The sequence below is a fragment of the Panicum hallii genome, chromosome 6 (assembly GCF_002211085.1).
Source record: "Panicum hallii strain FIL2 chromosome 6, PHallii_v3.1, whole genome shotgun sequence".
NCBI classification, from domain to species: Eukaryota; Viridiplantae; Streptophyta; class Magnoliopsida; order Poales; family Poaceae; genus Panicum; species Panicum hallii.
In genome coordinates, this window is record NC_038047.1 from 16,311,749 (window position 1) to 16,331,118 (window position 19,370).

The 19,370-nt window shown below is 47.9% G+C and overlaps 2 protein-coding genes and 1 long non-coding RNA gene across 3 annotated transcripts; 1 reads left to right on the forward strand and 2 right to left on the reverse strand.

Moving 5' to 3' along the window:
- The first annotated feature begins 1,616 nt into the window (after nt 1-1,616).
- On the forward strand, nt 1,617-2,295 carry LOC112898150. The gene is made up of 3 exons (XM_025966534.1): nt 1,617-1,718; nt 1,803-1,888; nt 1,971-2,295. Exons 1-3 carry the CDS (start codon nt 1,617-1,619, stop codon nt 2,293-2,295), a joined length of 513 nt encoding a protein of 170 aa, XP_025822319.1.
- Nucleotides 2,296-10,847: 8,552 nt separating this feature from the next.
- Nucleotides 10,848-11,450, reverse strand: LOC112896302. Its single transcript, XR_003229415.1, has 3 exons — nt 11,346-11,450; nt 11,196-11,282; nt 10,848-11,065 (listed from the first exon to the last, which is right to left on the reverse strand). It is a non-coding gene; the product is annotated as an uncharacterized LOC112896302 (long non-coding RNA).
- A 1,522-nt stretch (nt 11,451-12,972) lies between these two features.
- LOC112898032 lies at nt 12,973-14,509 on the reverse strand. Its single transcript, XM_025966448.1, has one exon. The coding sequence runs from the start codon at nt 13,952-13,954 to the stop codon at nt 13,379-13,381; it is 576 nt and encodes a 191-aa protein (XP_025822233.1). The 5' UTR covers nt 13,955-14,509; the 3' UTR covers nt 12,973-13,378.
- Nucleotides 14,510-19,370: the final 4,861 nt, after the last annotated feature.

Sequence of the window (19,370 nt, forward strand, 5' to 3'; positions counted from 1 at the left end):
ATTCTGGAGCTATGAGTCCACGCTCCATTTTTTTTCCTAAAAAAGCCTCTACTTTTCCGATGGTCATGACATAACTCGAAAAAAAAAGTTAGCTGTGTTAGTTATATGGTAGAGCAAAATACACCGTACGCACATAAAATTCACTCGAGCATATAGCTCGCAGGAGCAGTGTCTTGCGGCATTCTCCAAACACAATGACTTTCGCATGGTAAATTGGTAATCCAATTTCACTTCTCTTGTACACAGTCAAAAAGAAGAATTATCGGCTGTTACCATCAAAATCATCTCATCAGGGTACTTGGAATGAGCATTATTGTTGCACATTACACGCTAGATCATTTAAATTTTAACACAAAAGGAAGCAAACCCCCAGCAGTTAACCATGTGAATCCAGTTAAGGATTTCAATCCTAACGAATTGACCTAACCAGCCTGAAAATCTCTTGGCACGACAGAAGCGAACGGATTTCCAAGATGCCACAGAGGACGACGTACCGGGTAGACGATGTGGAGGCGTTGGCTCCGTCCTAGCTCTGTCGTCCAGCCATACGCCCCTTCCTTTTACAGGGCCATGGAGGGTTGCCGCTGCCGACGGCAGGTGGAGGCACAGATGGTGCCGAGCCAGGCCACTGTAGGGCGAGCACGAAGTAGTCAAACTTGCACTGCGGCTTGCTGCCCTGGGGCACGTACGTGGATCCTAGGCCGGCGGCCAGACCACCATCGCACACGCCGCCGCCTTGCTTGCCGTCGCCATCGCATCGCTCTCCTCTCCCTCTTTCTTCCGGGCGGTGGCTGTTAAAAAAAAAAAGGAATGTAGTCCTCGCCAAAAAGAAGAAGAAGAAGAAAAGAATCTGTCCTTCGCGGCGGACCGTCCTGGATCGAGCCCATATCAGTCTGCTTAGAATGCAATGGTTAATCACAGGCCCATATGCCCTCCAAAATGAAGAAGAGATGCTGGTAGCTGAAAACATATCAGGGGGTTCAATGGCACGCGCATTTGGAGCTAGGGATGAAGATGAGTATTTTAGTGGTGCTCTCAAATTGAGTTGAAGCCCTTTTTTGTTTTTGAACCATGCAGTGCATTCATTTTGAAACAACTTTTAGGCTATCCGCACCGCACCGTCTCTAAACTCACCTCTAAATGAGCATGGTCCACCCGTCAGAGCCGATTTAGAGATGAGTGAAACGCAGTTCTCCGCCGCCGCCACGCCTCTATCTCCGTCGGCAAACCAACCGTCTCTTCCCTCCCGCCCCAACCCGCTGCTCTCCACCGCCCCTCTCTCCTCCCTCCCCTCCCCTCCCCTCCCCTCCCCTCCTCCTTCCCTGCCCGCGGCGTCCCGACGGCCTCCTCCTCTTCCAAGCGCGGCCTCCTCCTCTCGGTGCGGGGGCCCGGCAGCCTCCTCCTCCTCCTGTTCGGTGAGCTCCTCATCGATTCCTTGTAGCTACGAGTGGCCATGGCCTAGAAGCATCCATTTGAGCTATCATCTGCCCCATCTGGCAGTCCAAATAGCCGGATTTGATCTCGACATGGCTGGCTGCTAGGGTTCATCGTTTGTTCCCTCCACTCCATCGAGGTCCCTGTTCTGTCCACCCCCATCGCCTGTTCCCTTCACGGCCATGGCAGGCTGCTTTGGTTCTTCCATGTGTAGAACGTGGGTGATAGAGGAAGAGGAGGATGAAGATGATTTTCATTTGATTGTTGATGACGACTACTTGGAGGTACCGGAGTCGTTTGAGCTCGAGAATGCTGGACCCTCTCGTCGTAGATGTCGTTCAAATGGTCCACCAAAGTAGATACGACAGAGGGATCATGCAGTCGGGGATGCGAGGATCCGTGCTGACTACTTTGGTCCCAATCCTGTTTACTCGGCGTTCCAGTTCCGTCGAAGGTGTGTTTCTATAATCTGGTAGTCATGGACTGCTTCATGTGTTACTTTGCAATACATTGACAGACCTTATCTTTGTGTGCAGGTTTCGAATGCGTGTCCATGTGTTTGAGCGCCTTGTCGAAGCGATTGAAGGTGCAGACTCCTACTTCAAGCAAAAGGAGGATGCCATCGGCCGTCTTGGGCTTAGTGGTTTGCAAAAGGCATTTGCTGCTATTCGCATTCTTGCATATGGTCTATCTGCTGATGTTGTAGATGAGTATGTCCGTATTGGTGAGTCAACTGCTCGTAAGGCTCTCCACCATTTTTGTCGGGCTATCATTTCTGTGTTCGGGGAGTACTACCTACGTGCTCCGAACGCAGAAGATGTAGCAGGGTTCTCAAAATTGGAGAGCAACGTGGATTTCTAGGAATGTTGGAGGCATTGATTGTATGCACTGAGAGTGGCGCAATTGCCCAGCATATAAAGGCATGTTCACAGGGCGTGGGAAGCATCCATCCATGATACTTGAGGCGGTAGCTTCGCATGACCTTTGGATAGGGCATGCCTATTTCAGCGTGCTAGGCAGCTGCAATGATATTAATGTCCTTCAAAAGTTGTAACACCCTAGGTGTTTAGAACCCTAAGCAAGAAAATCTAAACATAGCATCATGCATAATAACCCAGATTTATTGAAACAACACATCCAATTATGTGTGGTCATATGCATGTGTATGAATGTGTATGAACATGGGTATGTATGTGTATATGTGAGATTTTTTTCTTTTGTGTTTACAATCTTTTTATGCTCCACTTTTCTTGAAAAATTTAGCATAAAAGCACACTCATATTTTAGTACCTTCCAAAGAGTACTTCAAATACCATTTGCAAATTCAAATGTTTAACACAAGAAATGACTAGTAATTCAAATCCTAGTAGTCTTGAATTTAAAATAACTTTTAAACCATGGCTCAAATGAACTTTTGGCTAAAACAAAAGTTGTAGATTTTTAAATTCCATACAACTTTTGTCTCCAAAGTTTTTCAAGTTTCAGTATGAAATTTTGAGAAAATCTAATTTGAATCCTGGTCCTTTTCTCTCTCCCTCCCTCTCTCTTCTCTCCCCTCCCCTGCTCTGCTCCGGCCGGCGGAGAAGCACCGCCATGCAGCGGGGCATTCCTGCGTCGGCAAGCTGCGCCAAAGGACAACGCCCCGATAGGCCCTGACCGACCCGCGGGCAAATCGCCCTCCCATGCCCCGAATCCACCCATGCCCAATGCGCACGCCACATTGCCGTCGATTCTCGACGGCCGAGCCACGATGCGCCGGCGACGCCGCGCCCTTGCTGCGACCTTGTCCCGGCTGTGCCTCCCTCCATTGTGTCGCACCCAGCTCCACCTCCCGTTCCCTGTGCACCTATAAAAGGGCTGCCCCGAGCCCCTGCTCACACGCGCCCGAGTACCACCACCACCCCGTCATTAGCACCGCCACTCGATCTCGCCATCAAGCCCCACTTTCCGCTCCTCCTCCGCCCAAACCGAGGCTCTAAACGGGTCGCCCTCGACCTGCTAGTTCTCCCTAACTTCCCCACGCCGCCCTCCCTCGCCGGACCACCGCCGCCTATCGCCCGCATCTTGCCTGAGCTCCTGCTCACAGCCAGCAGCCCAACTCCGGCCACCCCAGCCCCAAACGAGCACACCAACAGGTTTCCCTCAACCTCCTCGTGCTCCCTCACCCCTTTCCCCTCGCTGTCGACTAGTTCCCTCGCCGGATTTTGGCTGGGAACAGCCCAGCCCCGCCTAGAGACTATATTGCAATCGCCAAGTTCTTTTTAGGATCCTTTTTGCTAGATCCACGGACCTATCTGCGAGAACCCGAGTACTTTTGCTTTCAAGAGGCTGTCACTTTTAAAATCAATCTAAAATTATAGAAAAATCAGAAAAATGCAAACTAAAATTTTTTGTGACCCTCTTGATGAACTCGACTACTTTTGCATAGATGGATGACTAGTTACAAGCTAAAACTTTATCTAAATTAATCTTGTTTTAAATAGTCCATAAATGTATCTCTTGATTTAGGACATTATTGTGAATGATTTTAGGACTATAAGCTAGTCTCTGCTTGTTTAGACCTATGTAAAAATTTCAAGGCCAGAACATGTCTCTCCGAGTAGTTTTTGTGGGAGCTTGTTTGATGTGCTATTTTGCTAGAGTTATTTCCTCATGCTGTTCTACTGATATTTTAAGGTTAAAACTTTTAAAGTAGAGTAACCTTGATGCATAAATGCTATGGATAAAGTTTGGAACTTTTTACTTCTGTCTAACTTGCTCATATGTGTTCAGTTAAGAAAAAATACATTAAATCAAAGTAACTAGTTTTGGTGCTTAGAAAAATAAGAAATTTTAACCAGAGACTACCTTTGAGTAGATCATCATGTTAGAAAAGTTTGACATATAGAAACTTTGTGGAACTGCCTGTAGAAATAAATCTTGATTAATATAGATGTATCTTGACTTATTTTCTATGCTCTGTATCTTGCACACTAAAACCTAAAAAATTTATAGTAGACTCACCATAAATTTAGAAGTACTCAATAAAATATTGAGCACTAGTTCTTGTATGGTTTGTTCTGTATAAATAGATCTTGATCCTAACAGTAGTTGTTTAATATATATTTCATGATTAATCTGCTAAATGAAAATTGCTAAAAATTTTACAGTGAGTCTGTACTTAAGTAATGTGCTCTAAATAAAAATCCCAACACTAGAAACTATCTCTACAAGTAGTTTTATTTAATCCATGTTTACTTTTTGAAAATGACAGTTTATGAAATGATAAAATCACTCACTTACTTAATGAAGTTAGCTAATCCAGATAAATACTCGATAAATAACTGCCCAAGGAAAAGAAAATGAAGTGCTTTACTACTTAACTTGAGTTTTGTTGAATTACAACTTTATAGAGAAATAAGTTATTTATCTTGTACCATTAAAACCATTCATACATATGCATTCATATAGAATCGACGACTCTCGCCGACAGAACCTACAAGCTGGTGCCACAGTCTGAGAATGAGCAGCGTGAAGCTTAAGTTAATCTAAATGAAGCTGCTGAAGACCCGAACCAAAGTTCGGAAGAGCCCACGACTAGCTTTGCTCGGGAAGGCAAGCCCCGGAGCATGACCCTTACTTTTAAATTATGCAACTTTTATTTATATATGGTATTGTGCATTAAGTTTTTAGAAGTTGATTGAAACCCTAGTTGCATGATCCTAGTACCAATGATATAAACACTAGTCTGTGTTGGTCGCTAGATTGCCATGCTAATAGGACTCCGGTAAAAGTTGAGTGATTTTCTGTCACTCACGAGATATAGGAGTTGCTTGTTTTACGTATGTTGGAATGATAAGGTCAACGGACGGGGCTATGTTACGATATTCTTATTGATGTTTGAGGCCTTGTCTGTTTAGCAAAAATATTAAGATTGCGGTGTGTGGTGGTTAAGTTTTTGAACGTACTAACCACTTGCCGAGAATATGGTAATCGGTAAGCTTAAGTACCTGATTGAACCGGTGCGTACCGGTGCGTGGACATACCTTCCACTGTCTTGACACCGTTCCCATGGGCACATGGTGAGTGCAAGAGCAGCTGCGGCCCAGCGCCGTACCGTGGTTCATGGACCTCTGTACTCGAGGACAGCAGCCCTGATCCATAAAACGGGAATAAATGGAAAAAGTTGCACGTGTGATTCTGTGAGTAACCACATGACGTGTGTTTAGGTTTCCCTTGCAAGGTTAAAAAATTCAATTCGAATCTTCCGTTTCTCGCGGTCATTGAGACTGATTAACCCTTTTACCACATAGAGTAAGAAGAGGAACAATGATGATGATTAATATGGTTGGGTGCTCAGTTAATTATTTTTCCACCATACGTGATTTGGATAGTTGCCTAGAATGGTAAGGACTCACTCTTAAACTTGAAAGTAAGGACTCACTCTTAAATGCTTTTTTGGCAAAAACAACCCTCAGCCAAAAGCCTTGCATGTCTAGGAGTCGGCTAAGTATATACCACTGGTCGGGTAAGCCTTACTGAGTATTAGTATACTCAGATTTGCTTGTGGCTTTATTTTCAGGCGAGACCTTTGAGGATATGGTTGCTAGTTTGACTTGGCTGTGTACTCTTCCTTCTAGTTGGACGGTGGAATGGGATGCGTCCCCGGCCAACGATAATAACGTTGAATGATGTCATGTACGGGCTTCATTATGATATCTTGTATCGTCGTTAGAAAGATCGTTTATTTTCCGCTGCACTATTAAACTCTAAAAGTACTTGCCTATGAATATTTTTGAACTTGATTTGTAATAATAATTCCTGTTGAACTCTGTGATGTGCAAAATTGTGGATTGTTGTAATCTCTAGGCTCACCTTCGTGTGGATTGAATGTATGCATTGTTTCGATCGAAATTCCAGTTGTTGCATCGGGATGTTACCCAACAGACTGTCGTTTTACTCCGTTTTAAGTGCGTGTTAGCCCGGATTGCCTCTATGGTGATGGTTAGCGCACTTAAGCCGGATTAATTTCGGCGTTTCTGCCACAAAAGTCGCCCGTCTTCTCCGCATATTTGAAAGGCCAAGCAGCTCCGGTATCATTCACCATTAATGGTCACACGTATGGCATGGGTTATTATCTTGCTGATGGTATATAGCTCAATTGGCCGGCTAAAGACCGTTTCCCATCCTCTGGATATGAAGGCAGCACACTTTGCTAAGGAGCAGGAAAAGGTTTGTAAAGATATTAAGCGTACTTTTGGTGTCCTTCAGTCTAGGTGGGCTATTGTTCGAGGCCCTGCATATGGTTGGAATCGTGAACAGATTAGGGATATTTTGACAACGTGCATAATTATGCATAATATGATTATCGAGGATGAAGGGAAACTTGCGGAGAACTCGGACTACGACAATGTTGGGGTTCCTACTACTCCATACCAGACCATAATCCAAGAGAGATCAGAGTACATAATAAACATCATAAGTTGAAGAATACTGCCATCCATAGCCAGTTACAGATGGATTTCATCGAACACTGATGGATGAGGCATGGTTCATCTTAATCTAGGTACTGCAACATGGGTTCCGAATTCTTGTGATGCATGTTACTGAAGTAAATAAATATCTGAATTCATTCTTGTTTCAGGAACCGCTGAAGGAACATTTGTTATGACCGGGCTGACATACAAAAGGAAGAAGAAGAAAGGAGGTCGCGTCATGCCGGACGGTGCACAGGATGCCAACCGTGCCCGAACAACTCACTTGTGCATAATGGGGCAATCTGTTTTTTATATGGCAGTTTTCTGTATGTGGCTCGTGTAGTTTTGTTTATTTAGGCAATGCAGCTAGGACTGCACACAATGGATTTCAGAAACTAGCACTGGAGTCACCTTCCTAATGGCAGAGAATATATTTCAGAAACTAATACAGATACATATTTCATAAACTAATACAGATACATATTTTAGAAACTAGTACTGGAGTTCACAATTATTAATAGAACAACACAGCCACTGCAAGGTAGCCTCAACTAGGACAATCCTCAATGCAACACATTGCAACACTAGTTTAAGGGTCTACACTGTCATCTAAATTGGCACCAATGTTCTTCAGTATCTCTTATTGTTTCTTTTCATAGTACTTGCGAGGGGCGGAGCACACTTATCCAAATCAATCCCGAGGATGCGCTCTTCATCGTGTGTTTGTAGTATGTCAGCTTTCTTATGCATGATCCGCAATTTCTCTTCCTCAATTGCTGCCATGTGCTGATTGTGTTGGCGCACCTCATTGTACCTCTATGACTCGATGGCTGCCATTTGCTAATAGCGAGAGCCTTTCTTTGCATTTTCTTCTTGCCATATTGAAATCTTTTGTATCGACAGGTCCTGCAACTTTGAAACATACTGAGATGAATCTGACGGAGAGGAAGAGGCTGATTTCTTAGCTGCACTTTTAGCTGCATCCCTCCCCATAGGCCTCTTGCTCCCTGAGTACTAAGAAGACGGTGCCTCCGGGTCATGATCGATGTTGGTGGCGGCTGTGGGAATGTGATCGGCTATTGCATCGTCGTCTCCAGGTCGTGCCCCTCTGATGTTGAGCTCCCTCCACTTAGGCTCGTCCTTCAGCAAATCTCAGCAATGCATGTAAATAAACGGGTATTGTTCGATGTCTGCAATGTTAGCTAGAGCTAAAGAGGTCTGCAAAAAGGGTACACAATATTAGAATTATGAAGCAAAATGTAGTTCAAACCAAATGCCAATAACAGATTAGATTTTTTTAATAAAAGGATGGTTAGATCGCTCACCTTATCTGCATCACTCATCCCGCTCAGATTGTCTCGAAGAACATTTGCCATGTGCCCTGCAAATTTACTCGTTTCAGCCTTGATAGTTTCCCAACGACTCTACAGCGATCTGAAACTTCTCTCAGGAAAGGAACCCCTCTTGTTATTATACTAGCTTGTAATCCTAGCCCAGAACCCCTCCTTCTTCTGCCCTGTGTTTATAATGTGATCACAGCTAATTTCCAACCATGACTTCACAACGAACACATCTTCTTTTGGGGAGAAGTTGGATAACTTGCTGCGACTAGGTACGACCTTGCGTCGTCGACCAGCTGCCACCGATGCTCCTTCCCCATCACCTTGACTCTCTTTCATCACTGCTGCTTCAATACTCTCGACTGTTGCAGCGACAGGCTGATTTTGATCATGAGGTGCAGGAGATGATGCTGGAGTTGGGAGTGGCATGAACCCTTGGTTCAGAGCTGCGGTCCACTCTCCCTGGAAAAATGGGTACTGCTAAGCAGATGGTTGCAACCCTGGGTTCCACCCTCCATAGAAGCCTGGCATTGGAAGACCCTAGCCAAAACTGATAACGTCGTCACCAGCTTCATCACAATTATTAGGATTCATCCTGCAATAAAATGAAGTAAATGGTACAATGAGTATAGCAGAAGAACATCCGAATTTTTTAAGCAGCGGGTGTGCTGGTCCTAGCATTTCTAAATTAGCCTAGCACAGTATCTGTCGGAAAATAATGATATTAAATTTCATTTCCGTAGCACAGTTGATAGCTAGTTGGCAATCACGCCAAAAGTTGCATTAGGGATGACCTAGATCTGGGCACTGAAACCTAACAACACAATTAATTGAAACTTATCTGCTCAGCCATTTGCTAATAAAATACCAGTAGCTTGTTAAACATAGGAGGTCGTATGGTTACACGATATAAGAGATTCAGAAAATTGCTACAATAACGCTGCAGTAATTTAAATGAAATCTGGCAGTTGCAGTATGAATATGAGACCGCGGCAGGGGCCGGCGGGGCGAGCGCGGCGGCTCGCAGCGGGGCCGGTGGGGCCATCATGGTGGCTCGCGGCAGGGACGGCGGGGCCACCGCGGCGGGTCGCAACGGCCACGGCATGCGAGTGTCTCCAGATCTAGAGGCTGCACAAACTGAAACTGTAAGGATAGGGATTACCTTCTGTGTCGATGGCGAATGGACGACCGTACTGTAGAGCTCTCCTCCAAGTCCGTCTGTGCCCGCCTCAACTCTCTCCGCCGCCGATGATGACAGGGTGGGTGATGCTTACCGGCCCCCTTCGCTGACCCGCCCCTGAACTCTCCGGCTGGCAATGCCTCCTCCTCCCCTCCCTCCCCAATGCCCTCGGATTCGAGGGAGACTGCCGGCTACTCCAGGATGCCGTCAGGGAGGATGCGGACACTTCGCAGGGCTGCCGCGAGAGGAGCGGCTGCTGCGGTGGAGAGGACAGGCGCTAGGTTTGCATATTCCCTCTAGCGAACGGAAGGATTGGGGAGCGGATAGAGTTGTGCGGTGTGGAAGTCTGACTGTACATTTGCAGTTCAGGACGGTTTAGAGCTGTGCGGTGCGGATAGCGCCGTGCGTGCCACTACGGTGCTGGGCTGTCTAATTTAGAGCCTTTTTATGTAAGGCCGGCCTCTTCTTCCGTCTAAGTCTCCAGCCCAGCCGCCTCAACGATTCTGTTCTTCCGTCCGTGCATGCCGAGCGCCGCCGGTGGTCATCGCGCCGGTCCCGTCCCCGCTCCATCCAGGCGCAGCCTGGTCCTGCGACCTGCGTCCCATCACGAAGCCGGCGGCTGCAGGCACCGTACCGCTCGCGCCCCAGGTCACGGGCTGCCTTCATACATCAGCCGCGGCGTGTGCGGTGCGTGTCACCGGCCGATGTGATTCAATCTATCGTGGGTACTGGACCGCCAGGCCCCGTCGTCGTCACTTGTCAGGCACGAGCGCACGACCCGGCTAACCCGCGCATAACGCCTGCATATAGTACCTTTCCGTTCGCTCACCTCACTTAGGTGACGAGCGCGCCTCACTTCTTCAGTATCTAGCTATTTGCTGTTTTTCAAATAAAAATTGCTTCAGTATTCGGCAAGGGATCTGTACGGCGGCCTGCCGCTGCTGTTCATGTGCGCGGCGCACGCATGTACGCGCGTGCAGCGAAGGGCGTATGTACTCGGCACATCACATTCTACTGGCGCACGAGCACTGTATTTTTAATCTCCAGACGACACTACAGGAAAACTGGTAACTTCCGACGGTAAGTTACCGCTACACCGTCGGAAGTTATCTAACTTTCGACTAGGGCTTAACCGTAAACCGTCGGAAGTTTATTAACTTTCGACGGCCCGTTAAAACCGTCGGAAGTTAGCCAGCAAACAGCGACTGAGGGCCGTCTCTTAACTTCCGACGGTTTCCGTCCGTGGCCATCGGAAGTTAAGCCCAGTAAACTTCCGACGGCTGCCCAAAAACCGTCGGAAGTTAAGCTTCCCCACACTGACAGCACAACTTGAAACCCCAAAACCAACCACAAACATTATATATAATCAAATTTCATCCAAGATTATAATTCACAATCAGAAATTGCACGCAAATACATAATTCATATATCCACATACATAAACTTCACAGGTTCATAATCAAAGTTCACAAACTTCATACAAGTATCATATCGAACAAATTCATACAACAATAATGTTTCACTTAAGTTTGGCCACCTCCATCACCTGGTTGAATTGATCCGGCACTTCCAATGAATTGATCCGCCCAATTCGATGTTGGATCAACGTGTGAGTCTCCCGGTGCCGCTAAGTTAGGTGGTGGGGTGTGAAAAGGCTATAAAAGATAAATGGACAAGATTAGTTTGAAAGATAACTAATTGGATAACTAATTGGATAATATTTATTTAGAGTGACCATATTTTGCAATGACTATGAACTAACATTTGAATCCTTGACTATCATACCTGAGGTGAAGCTGATGGCCAACCGGCCTGTGCAAAAGGTGGAGGTACTAGTGGTGGCACTTGTATATTCTGTTGGGTCGCTATTTGCTGAAAGATCAAATTTGTCAGTAAGAATGTAACTTAACCTAAGTTGTAACAATTAAGATTTACCTGCAGTATTGCATTCTGTTGTGCAAGTTGAGCTTGGAACCACTACTGCTGTAGCTCCTATTGTCTTACTTTTTCACGCAGCCTTACAACCTCCGCGCTGTCGTCGCCACTACTTGTGCTACGACTTGCTGACCGCGACGATCCTGCTCTTTGACGCGACGGCACCTGACTCGAGTCAATGACTTTGTCGAATAATGGATACCTACAAATATTGACCAAATATAGCAAATTCAAAATATGTATTTTTGCTTAAATTATAAAATTAGATTGAAATTTAAAGAAATCTAACCGGGCATGAGGTTTTCCACCACCACTACTGTAAACGGCCTCAGGATCAATAGGCGCGTTTCTCCAGTCATAACCCTCTCCATATCGAGCAATCATTTGGTCACCATATGCCGCATTCAAAGAACAAAATCACACAATTACATAAGATTGTTTTATGACAACTCGATAGTGCTAATTTTGTAAATTTAGATATACCAGACGCTCTGTAGCTGCCTGAGAGCATAACTGATCCGGATTTGTAGGATCACGTCCTCTATGACCTTCGAGGTAGACCTGAATATCATTCGGCACTATCCATTTATCTGACAAATTAGGCCAACCTTCGTACATTCATCATCGATCCTCACCCATACTTTAAGTTAAATAATTGCAAAGTTAGAATATAGTTATCTTGAGCGATTAGTTTTAAATTAGATATATCATAATTATAAAGCTTTAGTTACTAAACTTAAGCGATTAGTGTTTAATTACTATAATATGCATATCCAAAAAAATATTTTATTTAACTTCCGACGGTGCTGCACTAACCTGGGCGGCGGGGGATCGGGCGGCGGCGGGCCGGGCGGAGCGGTCGGGCGGCGGGGGGCCGGGGGCGACGGGGCCAGGCGGCGCGGCCGGGCGGCGGGGGGGCAGCCGGGCGGCGGGGGGGCCGACCGGGCGGCACGGCCGGGGGCAGAGGCGGCAGCGCGGCCGGGGGGCGGCGGCGCGGCGGCGGGGCCGGGCGGCGGCGCGGCCCGAGGGCGGAGGCGGCGGCGCGATGGGGATAGGGGCGGCGCGGCCCGGCGGCAGGGGCGGCGCGGCCTGGGCAGCGGCGGATCCGGGCGGCGGCGAGGCGCCGGGCAGCGGCGGATCCGGGCGGCGCTGGGACGGGCGGCGCGGCGGGGCCGGGCGGCACGGGGACGGGCGGCGCGGCGGGCGGGCCGAGCTAGGGGGCGGCGGCGCAACTGGCGGCGCAGCTAGCAGGGGAAAAACGGGGAAAAGAAAACAGAGTTGACAAAACGCGAGCCCGGCGGGGGTAACGGTGGCCCTCTACTTCCGACGGCCCGCCCTTTTTCCGTCGGAAGTTACTTAACTTCCGACGGCTCTGTCTGTGGCCGTCGGAAGTTAAGTAAATTTCGACGGCTCTGTCTGAGGCCGTCGGAAGATAGATAACTTCCGACGGCTGTGTCCTCGGCCGTCGGAAGTTAAATATCTTCCGACGGGGCTGTCGAAAGATTGTTTTAGCCGTCGGAAGTTGGCTATTTTCCTGTAGTGCGAACTTGTTGAAGATCTCCATCACAGTACTCTCCAAATTAAAAGGCAAATGTTGCATGGTCTCTTCTAAAAAAGAAGCTGCTACATGGTGGATAGTACACCCTACACCCTAGAGATACGCCTTGGTGGATAGTACATAGCAGATGCAGCTCCACTGCCATCCTGACACTGCTTTGCCCCTTGTTCTAAAGGATACATTCATGGCAAAATACTGAGAAAAACCAGGGACCGGGTGCTGAGGCGCTGCAAGGACTCCGACTCCTGCCTTGAAAGCCCATCTATACTGCGAGCCATCCATTTCCAGAACGATACGCAGTTCCTGTCGCTTATCCACATCCATGAAGTGCTCGAACACTGTCCCGGTTCCACAAAAGGTGCCATCGCACAGCGAAACCACATCATCGGCGAAACCTCTGGTCGACGCACTGAATTTCATACCTGACGACAGACGTCCAGTTTCAGCGAGCACCTGAATGACAGTCTCGATGCCGTTAGGGAGAAAAGCATAGTGAATGTCGATGCCATGACGATCGCCATGGATCCGTCCGCGCAGCTTCGATCGGTATCCTTGCAGAATGGCGTTCAATTAATTCAACGTACCCACGAAACAGCAGCTTGTCAGCGGATCCGTCCCTTTCCTGTTTCATCCAGAGATCCACGTCTAGCAAGACGTACTGCAGCACGTACATCCCGCGGCAGGGGCTGCGAAGCGGCAGGAACGAGCAGCCCTCCGGAACCCTGGCCGGATCATCTCTTGGTCGCTTGAACAGGTAGTTGGGGAGCGGCTCCCAGCCGTCACGAACGGAGAAGGTCCCGTAGACGTCGGCAGGATGATCCGCGGGAGTCGATAACCTGAGGGAGAAGACCTGCATCATCTCGCAGGGCTTGAAGTAGGGATGGTCCGCCGCGGTTTCGGAGGTGATCTCGGTCCAGTACTCCCGGTGGTAGCACTCGTGTTTGGAGACGCACCACGTAGTCACCTCCGGAAGAACAGACAGAGGGAACGCAGGCAGATGGGGAGTGCTGCTGCTGCTGTTAGCCTCAGCCATTTCGCACCATTCTCTCATCAGCTGACGGTTCCGTTCTTCGGCTGACGAGGCTATCTCCTCCGCTTCCTCCTTGGTGCACCGGCGGATCCCATGACCCGATGAACGGCAGGCACAGCTCGCGTTCTGGTCCCAGCCGCCCACGTCGTCGTCGCTGTCCGCCTCCCTACGGCGCCGCCTCCGCCGCCGTCTTTCTCCTTTTCCTCCGCGCCGCCGCCGTTGTGCTCCTCCTCTTGCCCATCCTCCTCCGCTTCCACGGGGCGGCCGCGCTCAGTTACCTTCAGCTCTGCATCAGGCCCCTCCTGCTGTGACGCTTCCTCCAGAGCGCAGCGGATTCCCTCCATGGATCGCCGCGAGAGGATCAATCGATCGATCGCGAGGTCGCGGATCAGATTGGTTGCATTGGCTAGGGTTCGGGCGGCGGAGGGTTTCGGTGGCGTACTTGCGCGCAGTGGTGTGGCCGTGGGGACTGGGGACGGACTCGGCCGGCTGCGAGGAACGGAACGGAACGGGCCGTGGCCACGTTGGCTCCAGCCTCATGGACTTTGTGGATCCCCGTCAGCTCGCGTGCATGACGACGACAAGCAAAATCCAACGATGGATGGATGGTTGCTCCGGGCCCCCGGCCGCTTGCTCCGCCGGTGCCTGCCACCCAATTCAATAGCGGCAGGCCAGGCCGACCAGGCCGTCGTCAGGCCGGGTACGAGTACGACGCGGCCGGCCTGCGCAGCACGGCCTGCTGGTGGTCGCGCGGCTCTCTTCCCTTTCCCTCCGGTCCGGTCCCTGCACGCTTTTTTTTTTTCTTTTTGAGAGCCTTCGGTCCCTGCCAGCTGCAACGGTCGTGGTCTACCTGTACAGCTATTTTTTTTTCGTTTTTGAAGTATGTAATCGGCAAGGGACCTGTGCTCAAACATTCTAGCAGCACGCTCCGGTACATTTACGGAATTTCTAACCATCCCTCGGGTGATTATCTGTGTTATTTTCACTCACTTTTCTATGGCTTTGATTCCTTCAAGATTCGTGTATCAGGTGCTAAAATGGGTAGCGCTTTGTGTTTGTTTGTTTCATTTGATGGCCCATTCGCTTTTATTGGCCCACAGCCCGTTAGCTCGGCTGTCTATATGGTGTGGGTGGCCGCGTTATTTTCTCGTGAGAGGCCGCCGGGCTCCTGACAGCGGCGGCGGAGCAGAAGACGGCGTGGTCGGCGCCAGCGACAAAAGCGGAAGACGGTGTGGTCAGCGCCGGCGAAGGTTAGAGCGGATTGTTCCCTCATCTACCTCTGCCTACCATGAGCAGCTCAATTGCTCCTCACTCAGCCAGATATCTCGCGGTCGACCCTCTTCATTCTTCAGTTCGTTCGTGGCTTCATTTTGACTTTGCAGTAATTTTGCTTGTGGATTCATGGGTTAGTGGAGGTGCCATCAGTTTTCATTCAAGGGTTAGTTATTTGTAATAGGATCAAATGTCTTGTGCAGCTGTAGCGATTGGGTGGAGGAGTGGGTTTTTTTTTTTGCAATTTGGGCGCAGTTACCCCAGGCATGGTGTGAGAAGGATTTGGAGGATTTAACGACCCCCATTCCCCGCTATAATTTTTGTCTGTGGTTCTGTTTTGTTGGAGTGTGTAGAAATGTTCAGTCTCTCAGTAATTTCCCAATTTATTGTGATGGTCCTTTCTTTAAATGGGGAAGTATTTTTTTTGGGCGAGGTTTAAATGGGGAATCTGTTCAGAGACATCCAACATAAAAGTGCATAGTACTGTATTGTGCTATCTTTTTTTTTAAGATGTACTGTATTGTGCTATCTATTGTTTAATAATTTTATGTCAAGTAATAATTTTCAATCATTTGCTATCAATCAAAATCGAAGGGAGAGAAATCTGAGTGATTTCCTTTTCACTATCACTCGTTTTTTTATTGTTGTGTTATCTTGTATGTTTTGAGTGATTTCAGCGGTTGTATCAATCACTTTTCATATTTGATGTACCAGTGACATGTCAAGATTCTATTGGACTAAAAAGTGATTGATAACTGAATAAAAAATAACCCGGATGATAGGTAGCAACTCCCAAAATTTAGAACCGTTCCAACATTCGAATTGAAAATTATCCACATTAATTCTAGATTTACACAGTTGAGCAGGGAAATTACCAAAAGAAAGGTATAAGTCATTTCAACCAATAATTGCCCTTCCAATTTGTAAGTTGATCTTTTTTATATAAATAATGAAACAATGGACTCACATGCATATCACAACGTGATTATTTTTCTTATTGACATGGGAAATATAGTCTACGAGAAAATGAAGATCAATGTGTATTATGAAGAAAAAGTTTTTTTTTTCATTTCAGCATGGTCATCAACACACTATTTTAACTAGTATAACTAATAGTGTGAGATCTAAGCAAAATGAAGCAAAGCTGCAATATTTTAAAACCACTACATAGAGTCACAAACTAATCTACCTACACCATTTTGAGAAGTTCAGTGCGAAAATCTTCTCTCTATGGTTTCCTATTCTGAAATCCACAAGGTAGGTCGTGTTTGGTTCAGGAGCCGCGTGGGATGAGCCATCCCATCCTGTGTTTGCTTTGCGAGCGTAGGGATGGAGCCATCCCTCCAAGCAAATATTCGTTCTATATTCAGTACAGCTCGATCCCACAAAATCGAGTGGACTGAGGTGTCCCAAATTGACAGCGTCTGTCGCCGTGACAAGCAAGCACCTCAAGCGCAATGAGCAGAGGATCAAGCACGTCTATTTTGGGGATCGGAGGCCTCCAAATTTTTTCATCCACTCTCTATTCCTAGAGTGTCTCTAGAAAATTGAAGGCTATTGCTGGACTTGAAATAAATTTAGAAGCCCCTAAAAAATAAATAGAGGTGGCTTCAATTTAGCATTCGAAGGGTCTGATTTAGGAACTATTGTTGGAGTTGCTCTTGAACCTTCCCTAAAATATGTACTTGACCTCTTATAATTGATAAATAAATAAACCACAAGCAGATGCCCAAATTGCGCCCAAGTATATGTAGTAGTTGTAAGTTGTAACCTGCTATGCGGTTGCATTGCGAAATCCCCGTTTGCTCCACCAGTTGAACGAGCTACGACACATCCAACCTCTCAACAGCGCTTCAGGTAAGCCATTAAACTCTCTGGAAGTCTGGAGTCTGGACCTGTTCAACTAGCGTCATCAACCTGCAGGCCATGTGTTCAGTACCAAACATTCCTACTTCGTTGATGTTTCCCTTCCAGTTTAATTTTCTTTTTGTTGCTCGTTTGTTCAACTCAAATGCACCAGTTGAATTAAACAAGTTTTGCCCAACCACTTCAGCAACCTGGAACACTCTCGATCTCGTTCCATTTGATTTGCCAGTTGTGAGTTGTGAGTTGTGACACACAAGTTTGGTGAAAGTTGACTTTGTGTTAACCTGTCTCCTTCCATGCTTTCTCCCTTTTATCTCAGGAATCTCGTTGCTCGATTAGCATGGATCAGCAGACGCCACTAGGCTTTATCAGCCACCGTCCCCATCACAGCCTGCAGGAAGTCCAGTGAAGGCGAATGAAAGCAACGTTTCGCCCATCGGTAGTGGCGTTCAAGTGGGTTAGGATAAAGTTGGTTCAAGCACATGCCCGGAAAGGCACACAGCCGAAATGTTCAAGCACAATTCAGGGGTCGTTCAACCAGATTCGCCAAATATTCGGTAAATTTGTTGGGCACGTCGTCAGTCAGTGTGGAGTTGATGAATTGGTTGTAGCGTGCGAATGAGTAAGAGCTTCGAGATGTCAACTGGAACAATAATCAGGTTGGTGAAACGAACCCGGTCACCGAATATTATTTTTGTTTGTCTGAGTTGATATGATCGTTGTATACCCTACCCTACTGCAAGCGTACCTTGTTACTATCCATACAAATAGTAAAAAAAACATACTGGAAATCTTTGATGGCCTGGCCACTTTGCTTGACCGCATCCAGGATCCATGTGTGCATCTGCATCATCCTCCTAACGTGCACGGCATTCGTTGATCATATCCAATTCCGCGGCACATTTGCAAGATTTCGTCTTCTGCTCATGTTCAGCACCCCCCTGCCATGTGTCAGTGGTATTAACAGCCTAACAGGGGACCAATTTTAAAACGGGACATGTTCACTGGCACGCTCATCCTTGTTTAATTTCCTGAAATAAAAAACGATAGGTTCTACCACCTGATCGATTTGCCTCTCGCTACAATCAAGAGTACTTCGATTTTACGCTGCCGATAGTTTCATCTAGGTCAAATCCGTGACAATCAAGAGTACTTCGATTTTACGCTGCCGCTAGTTTCATCTAGGTCAAATCCGTGCCGATGTAGCCGATCAGAAAAGACAAAAGAATTTCCTACGGCACATGGCACTATATGCATCTCAAAGCATTAACTACCTCAGTAAAAACATAACTTTATTTTTTTAAAACATTTATAAGACAGAAAAATATACTATTAACCTTTTCAAGACAAATGCTACCTATATCGTTTTCCATATTCATACTCAACAAGTTAAAGTATTTTAATAATAAATCATGAAGGGTCTTTTTCTTTGCCAAAAAATCATGAAGGGTCTGCGAACTGCATGGGAGCCCAAATGTCACTTGTTGGCGCACGGACTATGGCTCCGTTTGGTTGGGCGTCGGCGGCCAACGTTGGCGTTTGGAACGCGCCAGCAGAACCAAAGGGCGGACGTTCCCGACGTGCTTATCGCACCGCAGCCGCGTTTGCGCGTTTTGTCTTCGCAGCAGCCCGCGAGCAGCTTCTCCGCGTTCCCCTTCCCCTTCGCGTCGATCTGCCCAACCGCCTCCTCCCGAGGTGCGGCCGGCCGAGCGCCGCTCCTCTTTGCCAGCAGCCACCCAAGCGGCGCTCCTCCCCGCCCGCGGCGAAGGAGCCACTCCCGGCTGCTCCAACCCCCACTTTGCCCTTCCCTCCGCGTGGATCTGCCCATTAGCGCCTCCACCCCGGTCAAGATCTCCCAAGGTGGAGGGGCGCAACAAGGAGGGCCACGCGCGCACGGAGCGTGAGATCCTCGAGGCCGTGGACCACCCCTTCCTACCGCGGCTCTACGGCGTCGCCAAGGAGGACCGCTGGTCCTGCCTCCTCACCGAGTTCTGCCCCGGCGGCGACCTCCACGTGCTGCGCCAGCGCCAGCCGCACCGACGCTTCTCCGAGGCCACAGTCAGGTATGATCCAAGCGGTCGAGCCCCCATTACCGTGTTGATTTACATCTGCGATCATGATGAATTCATTCATGCCGTCTATAGTGTGCTTCCCGGCCTCTTGTTGGATGCATCCTTTACCCCCCAAAAAATGAACATAGAAACAGAGCACATAAAAAGAAAAAAATGGGAAGCGATATTATGGGCGAGTATGATGCCAAGTAGCACGAAGAGGATGTTTTTGGTTGAGACTAAATCAG